At 32.8% G+C, this 8,019-nt stretch overlaps 1 protein-coding gene across 1 annotated transcript; it reads right to left on the reverse strand.

Annotated features, from left to right (window-relative positions):
* Window positions 1-3,689: 3,689 nt before the first annotated feature.
* On the reverse strand, window positions 3,690-7,468 carry LOC134231007 (uncharacterized protein DDB_G0290685-like). The gene is made up of 3 exons (XM_062712876.1): window positions 7,345-7,468; window positions 4,021-6,893; window positions 3,690-3,892 (listed from the first exon to the last, which is right to left on the reverse strand). The coding sequence occupies exons 1-2, from the start codon at window positions 7,403-7,405 to the stop codon at window positions 4,051-4,053; spliced, it is 2,904 nt and encodes a 967-aa protein (XP_062568860.1). The 5' UTR covers window positions 7,406-7,468; the 3' UTR covers window positions 3,690-3,892; window positions 4,021-4,050.
* Between the last annotated feature and the right edge of the window lie 551 nt (window positions 7,469-8,019).

The raw sequence follows: 8,019 nt of genomic DNA on the forward strand, positions 1-8,019 counted from the left end.
GTAGATGAAATCCCGCGCAAGCGCGAGAAATTTAATTTATAGTTACTACTTCCGACAGAAAATATATTGTAATTTTTATAAAATGAAGAAATATTTTGCTCAAAATCCCGCAAATTCAAGTAGATGTACATCACCCCAACTCTTTTTGTGAAAACTTTAAAAATAAACAATTCTTTATTTGATGTTTATGTGAAACATGTTATACAATATTGGATTTTTTACCTCATATGCTCTATTTTATTTCCGTGAAGGATAAAAGCAGCGAATGTGGACATTTTACGCATACATATACTACATGTACATATATGTTAATATTCTTTCGATATATGAATATATTCACGACTTATGGTGTTATAAATGATTTACCATTATATTAATGACCAGTGACACAAATGTTTTATTATGTTCATGAAGCTATTTTCCCTTGTTTTTCTTTTAAAGGTTCTTGGACACAGATTTGAAGTTATTATTTTCTCTGTAATATTACGACTTATATATTTTAATAGCATTTCACACTAAAATTAATTAAAAATCTTATTTCGTTTAAAAGATATTGAAATTTCAAATTTTTCGGCGGGTTTGATTGACATATACTTGCACTCTCACAAATTTAATTTTATTCTTATTCCTTAGGAAAAGCGGCAATCTCGTTTTGTATAAATGAAAAAATATTAATACTATAAGCCAGAAAATTCAGAGTAGACACGTTCGAAAGCAAAACAAACACACAATATATTGTCAGTCCGTGCAGTTGTGGTAAGCAGACTGTGACGATTGAACGCACCCGGTGAATTCTAAATATAAACAATAACAGAACTCGAGCCCTGTTTACAAAAACTGTGTACATAACACGAGTGTGCTCGATTTGCTAAACTCTGTAAGAATCTCTTAGTTCATTATGACGATACTTGTGAAGGTGTTTTGCTTTCTAACATTTCTACCCTGAATAAAATTATTTTTCTTGATAAAAGTTTTAATATTTCTCATTAAAACACATCAAAATTACCACTTTTCCTAAGGATTAAGAATAAAGTTAAAATTTGTGAAAGTGCCAGGATGTGTCAATCAAACCCGCCAAAAAATTTAAAGTTTTAATAACTTTTAAATGAAATAAGATTTTTAATTAATTTTTGTGTGAAATGCTATTGAAATATATAATTTGTGATATTATACAGAAAAAATAAGAAAATATTAACTTCAAATCTGTGTCCAAGTACCTTTAAACATCGGGCTCGATTTAATATGATGTTCTAAAAGCTTCCGTCAATATTGAGATCGGTGATTGACGAAAATAATTTGCACATTTCTCTTTTTAATCGGTTATAACAACTTATTTAATTTCTTTTATATCATTTAAATCAAGTTTTGATAATTCAGTGATGACATATTGTATGAAGTAAATAAACGATTGCTTGTTGAAGTTTCATTAAAATTTGCCAGTAGCTTAGATCCGCCAACCGGAAACGCCACCATAATCACGTTTATGCTATTTCATGGCTGTTTATAGAAGACTAAATATTGCTTACGGACATCATCTTGTACATGTATATAGTTTATTGTTAGAGGAGTAAGAACTCTGGTACACCCCTTTCGGAGTTTACTTGCAAAATTGATTAATTTATAAGACAGTATATATATCCAGATGCTGAACCCTCGAAAAAAAAATATACAAATAGATTACAATAACAGTACACACATTTAAAAAAAGTTCATTTTAATGGCTAAGGAAAAGAAATATCAATTTGTAAAAGTCGCCATAAATAAATGTTAGTAATAAAAGCTACAATCCGGTTATCCATTCTGAAATATTTTGGGACTAGTAATAGAAGGTGTATACTGGTTTTTTTTTAATTCTTGAAAATTTTAAGGATTTCTTGCATCACTTCATAATTGTGAAAATATTTAAATTTGAATATTAAATTCAATCGAAATGAAAACAACACACTATACTAGGTACCTGTTTCTTCACCTTGAATGCTTTATAAAACCCTTTCATTAAATCGGGCGCCGTTTTTCTTAGGAGTTTGTCAATTTATTCATAGAAAAAGTTAAATATATATAGAATTAAAAATAAATGGAATTTCTTTTAATGTTGTACGCAATAAAAAGATGATCTAAGTAACTGACAGCTTTGAATTAAATTAAACATTTCTAGAATACTTGTAATCAGCTTGTGATATCTTAGATAGGTAGGGCATGAGTGAAAGAGGCATTAATATTCGTTCCTGTCTCGGCAATCATAATACGTTTTTCACACTAATATCATAATTAAAATTTTTATTTAGTTGTTAAGGCTGGGTGTAGCGTCCATAACAAGAACATGAATAATGTCTCTTTCATAATTCCCAGTTAGAACAGGTTCCAGTTCCGTAAACATCTTTATTAATTTTTTGACATTACATTGTTATTCCCCTCCCAAAAAAATGACAAACAGCTTCCTAACAGAATTAGCTTAAATTCGAATTTTTTTAACGAAAAATAAAATTTCGTAATTCATATTCTATTTTCAAAGCCCTTGGTAAAATACCATCCTGATTTTCTTGAAAGTATACATGTTTTTATTTAGCTTTACCTCTTTCTGTCAAAATATTTGAAAAGGAGTGGTTTAAGTATGTTATATAGAAAATGTCTGATTAACTTGGTTTTATTCAACTAATGAAAATACAACAAAGTAACAGGAAAAGAATAATATAAGTACTTTTAAAAATTTACTTGAACATTTCTATTGTTTTGAAAACTAGTATCATTTTCATGATCAGTAACAGAAATGGCAAGTGCCTTCCTTGATCTACGATTCATATATTTCAAAGAGAATATTAATTTCAAAATCTTAAGAATTGTTCATAACATTTTTATACATAGATCAAGATTTCTCCATTTAAATCTGCTGCGGTTGTCTTTAAAAATATTTTCTTTTCAGCATGCTTTGATAGATGAGTTGAATTCTGAAATTAAAAGCTGATTTGTTTGCTTTGACATATTCCCTGAAAATGTTTTTTTAAAGTCCTTAAAATTGTAGAAATTATAAATGTGGATTGAGGCAACAGCTTTTATACCATTTTGAAACCGGGCAATGCGCCACCTAGATTTGGATCTAATTTTGTGCATTTCTGCAAAGTAGCAGTATCCACAAAATTTTCAAGAATGCATCTAAGGCTGATTTTTGATGCCCCCCCCCCCTTGTTTGAGTTTAAAAAAGTGAACGTGGTATGGAAGAGAATTACAGTCAACTATATACAGCCCCGCGCCCTTTTTAAGCTCACATGGTTTTTCGCATTAATTAACGTCACATTATTATTGTACAAAATTATATAGGAAGGCAACAAATTAAAAAAATTTAAAGTTATTTATAACTTTACTTTGATTAAATATCACCAGCTTAAAAATAATTAAAACATTGTAATTGTCAAGATTTTGATATGCTCTTGCTTCGATAATGTTCAGTTTTATTACTAGAAGAATGTGACCTTTATTTGTGCGAAAAATCATGTGAGCTTAAAAAGAGCGCGGAGCTGTGTATCACCTACATTATTTTTTTTTTCTCATGCAGTCTGGAAGATATAACTGATAAAAATAAAAGGCAACAATTTTAAATAACTTTACTTTGACTTAAATAATGAACATTTACAATGAAATATATCACAGCGTTATAAGTTAAACACACATATCACCGAGACGATAACCACAGAAATATTGAGCATTTGCTTGGATTGTCTCAACGGAAAAGAAGGGGAATTGGCAAATGGTAAGTGGTTGACCAGTGTCGCCGCCAGCAGCTTCACAGCTCACATGAAACATCTTGTATCCCCCGAGTCACGATTTTCCACTTCCACGCTCTTGTAATTTCAAAGGTAGTAAGTTTGGGACTGAAATTCTTTGGATTTTCAGAAATCTGGAAAAAAAAAAGAAATGCTACAAGGACCTTGCGTTTTAAAATTCATATTCAAGTTGCGAAGGATAGAATAGTGGGTAGTTCTACGTTTGAATGATTTTATTATTTTTTCATTAATGTGTACTTACTTAGGGAAGTATTCTTTTCTGGTGAAGGGATCAGTAGTCATAGTCATCGTAATCCACCCCTTCTATCACCTGCACCGAATTATCATTCTTCACCTCCACCGCGTAATCATAGTCCTCTTCACTCTTATGATCTTTACCTTTTTTGTCGATTTCTTTTTCATCTGAATAATCAACTTTATCAATTTCATCCTTTCTTTCGCTTGTCGCATCAACTGCGTCATCATTTTCGTCTGCAGGATCACTTTTGTCACTCTCACTATTGTTTTTATTATTAACAGCATCTTCTTTGCTGTCATTCTGACCGTCGGTTTCTGTTTCGTCGGTTTTACTTTCATTAGAATTATCATCGTTGCTTTTCTCATCATTACTTGCATTATCATCATCTTCAGCTTTGCTGTTGCTTTTATCAACTTCTTTACTGTCATCAATTTCCTTCTCATCAACCTCATTACTTTTATCATCAGCTTTACTTTCCTCTCCATCGCCATCCGTGCTTAATGTTTCGTCATCAATATCTTTGCTATCCACTTTGCTCGTGCTATCGACTTCCGGTTGACTATTATTTTCGTCAACACCTTTACTGTTTTCGGCATCATCCTCAACACCTTTGCTGCTGTTCTCCTCATCTGCTTTACTGTTATCAGTATCATTGCTATCATTTATGCGTTTGTCCTCTTCGTTACTGTCCTGTTCACCTGAAGCTACGTCCTTAGAGTTTGCCTCATTGTTTTCATCGATTTGACTGTCATTAATGTCATCAACTTTGCTTTTATTTTCATCATCAGTTCTGCTCTCATCACCGTCAGATTTGTCATTTTCAGCTTTACTATCATTATTATCGTCGCCGTCAGCAGTGCTTTTGTTTTCATTATCGGCTTTACTATTGTCTTCGTCGGCATCTGCAAAACTCATGTTTTCGTCTACATCTTCACTCTCTTCTTTACTATCATTATTATCGTCGCCGTCAGCACTGTTTTTGTTTTCATTGTCGGCTTTACTATTGTCTTCGTTGGAATCAGCAGAACTTTTGTTTTCGTCTACAATTTCGCTTTCAGCTTTACTATCATTATTATCGTCAGCGTCAGCACTGTTTTTGTTTTCATTGTCAACTTTACTATTATCTTCGTCGGCATCGGCAGAACTCTTGTTTTCGTCTACAACTTCACTCTCAGTCTTATTATCGTCTCCATCTTCAGTTTTGTTTTCATCGCTGTTGGCTTTGCTTTTGTTGTTATCGCTGTTAATATCATCATCTTCATCGCTGTTTACCTTGCTTTCGTTTTCATCATCGGTGTTTGCTTGGCTTTTGTTTCCATCGACAGTTTTACTATCATCTTTTTCTTCAGTATCAGCGATGCTTTTATTTTCGTCCTCAACCTCACTCGCATCCTCAGCGTCAGGCAAACTATTATTTTCATTGTTGCTCTCATTGGATTCCTCTCCGTTCTCATTGCTGTTACTTTGATCGTGAGCTCTACTGTTTTTATCATTTATTTTGCTGTCGTTTTCTTCTTCATGACTGTCAGCCCTTTTGCTTGTTTCATCATCACCGTCAATTGTGCTCAGGTTTTCTTCATCATTTTCTGCGCTGTCAACCATGCTGTTTATTTGATCATCAATTTTGCTTTTGTTTTCTTCGTCAGCATCTTGACTATCAGCCATGCTGTTTGTCTCAATTTCATCCTCAGTTTTGCTTGTGCTTTCTTCATCATTATTTTGACTTTCATTCTCCAGATTACTTTTGTTTTTATCAACGCTATTGCTATTATCATCGTCTACATCGTCAGGCATACTGTCAATTTCATCATTACTTTTACTGTCATCAGTATCTTTGCTGTCTTGCTCAGATTGACCTTTGCCACTTTCATTGCCTTCAACATTGCTACTGTTTTCATTATCAATCAAACTAACATTTTTATCGTCACCGTCTTCAACGCTCTTCTTTTCATCTTCTTTACTGTCATTAACATCCTCCCTACTGACGACATCTGCGTCAACAAGTTGACTATCATCGGTATCATCTTTGTTTTCTCCATCGGTAGTTGTACTGTCATCCTTTTGATCACTGTCCGCTTTGCTATTGTTTTCTTCATCAGCTGTGCTGTCACCTGATTCATTGTCGTCAGTTTTACTGTTTTGTACCTCTTTGGAATTTCTTTCAGTATCACTTTCGGCACTGTTGTCATCATTTGTACTGGCAATGTCGGAAGAGATGTTTTCCTTGCTCTTATTTTCTTCACTATTTTTATTGTCATTCTCTTCAGCCTTACTTTCGTCTGATTGGTTTGTTAATTCATCAGCTGAGCTGACATCATCAATTGCATTGTCGATGCTTTTGTTTTCTTCGTCAATCTGACTTTTATTGGCTTCAGTTCCATCATCAATACCGCTATAAACGTTGTCGGATACAATGGCAACTAAATCTCCATTGTCAGCGTCTTCTTTACTGTTGTCGTTGTTTTCTCCAATATAGTTGGCATTGATTTTGTTTTCACCATCATTTTCATCATCTTTAATACCACTGTCTGTGATATCATCCTCTCTATCGTCATTAGTAGAACCGACCTGAATATCTTCTTCACTTTGTTTTTTATCGTCGGTTATGAGTGGAACTTCTCCTGACTGTACACTATTGTCGTCCATTTTGTCATTCTCATCATCCTGTTCATTTTCTTGACTTTCAGGCTTTATTACGGCTTGATTTTTATCATCGTCCTCCTTGGAATCGTCTTTTCCCTCAACACTCTTTTGTTCATCCCCATTCCCTTCTTCATCATTTCCAGATTGATTTTCATCCTTTTCATTTTCTTGTTCGTCGTTATTATCCTCCAATTCTGAATTGTTTTCTGGTTCGTCGTCGTGAACGCCGATACCTAAATGAAAAGTGTTTAAATTTAGTACCGAATTAATGTATCACAATTTGATTATATGCAATTACACTGCAGGCGTGGTATCAGGATTCTTTTCGACTGGTGACAGAGGAATTTTTAGATGATTAATTTGTTGCATAAAGAAAAGAGTAAACAAGGTCGTTCTCAAGAGCATTGCTAGTTAAACTGTGGTAAAATGATTCAAATACTACAATTCTTTTTAAAATACCAATTAACTCAAAATTAAGAAGTTTCCAAAATTTTAAATGTCAGTCGACAGTTACCAAGCCAGAAATAAGAAAATTTTACTTAAGTCAAGATATATTAAAATGTAGTTTATTTTACAGATAAGTTATATTGAAAAGTGAAACGGGAAAAATAATTTCGTCATATACATATAAAAACATATAAACTGAAATGTTCATGTAGGTTTTTCTTAATCATAAAAACTTACTGGCACAATATCCAGTGGCGATAAAAGCCATCAAAGCAAGCAACAAGAACAGAGGCTTCATTGTGAAAACTTAAGTTCACTGTTTAAACTCCTCAGTGTGGATAATGGACTCTGATGTTGCTTCTCTCTGTTATTTTCTGGAGACCAGCTCCAGTCAATGATAATTCACAACTGAGCGTTAACGTAGATATTTGAGGTTTTATACCTGTGAAATAACACGACTCTATCTGTCAAACTTTATGAAAATGACAAAAGCTTAGGTGTATGTAAAATCATCATCATTTGCATATTCAATTAAAACACGTTCATACATTTCATAAAGAGAATATATTTTACACATATTTTGGCTAACCGCATGTCATGCTTTTACGAGAATACTTACAGACCTCTGAAATTGATCAGAATAGAACGTGCTGCAAATTTACATTACCAGAATTATATTACATACATTTTAACGCTTTACAGCTTTCAAATGTCTTATTTATATTTTAATTAACTTGAATCAAAATTTACAACTAGATGCCAATTTGTACGACATAGAGCTTACAGAATGATAACGCACTATTTTATACAATATGGTTACCTGATATAATATCCTAAAATCCAGGTTGAAGATCTTATTATGAATTCCTATTTCCTTTAGGATCAATCAAGACAAAAAATACATTTTGGAAA

Source organism: Saccostrea cucullata, unplaced genomic scaffold (genome assembly GCF_032062105.1).
Source record: "Saccostrea cucullata isolate Sc308-1 unplaced genomic scaffold, CSIRO_AGI_Scuc_v1 ctg4597, whole genome shotgun sequence".
NCBI classification, from domain to species: Eukaryota; Metazoa; Mollusca; class Bivalvia; order Ostreida; family Ostreidae; genus Saccostrea; species Saccostrea cuccullata.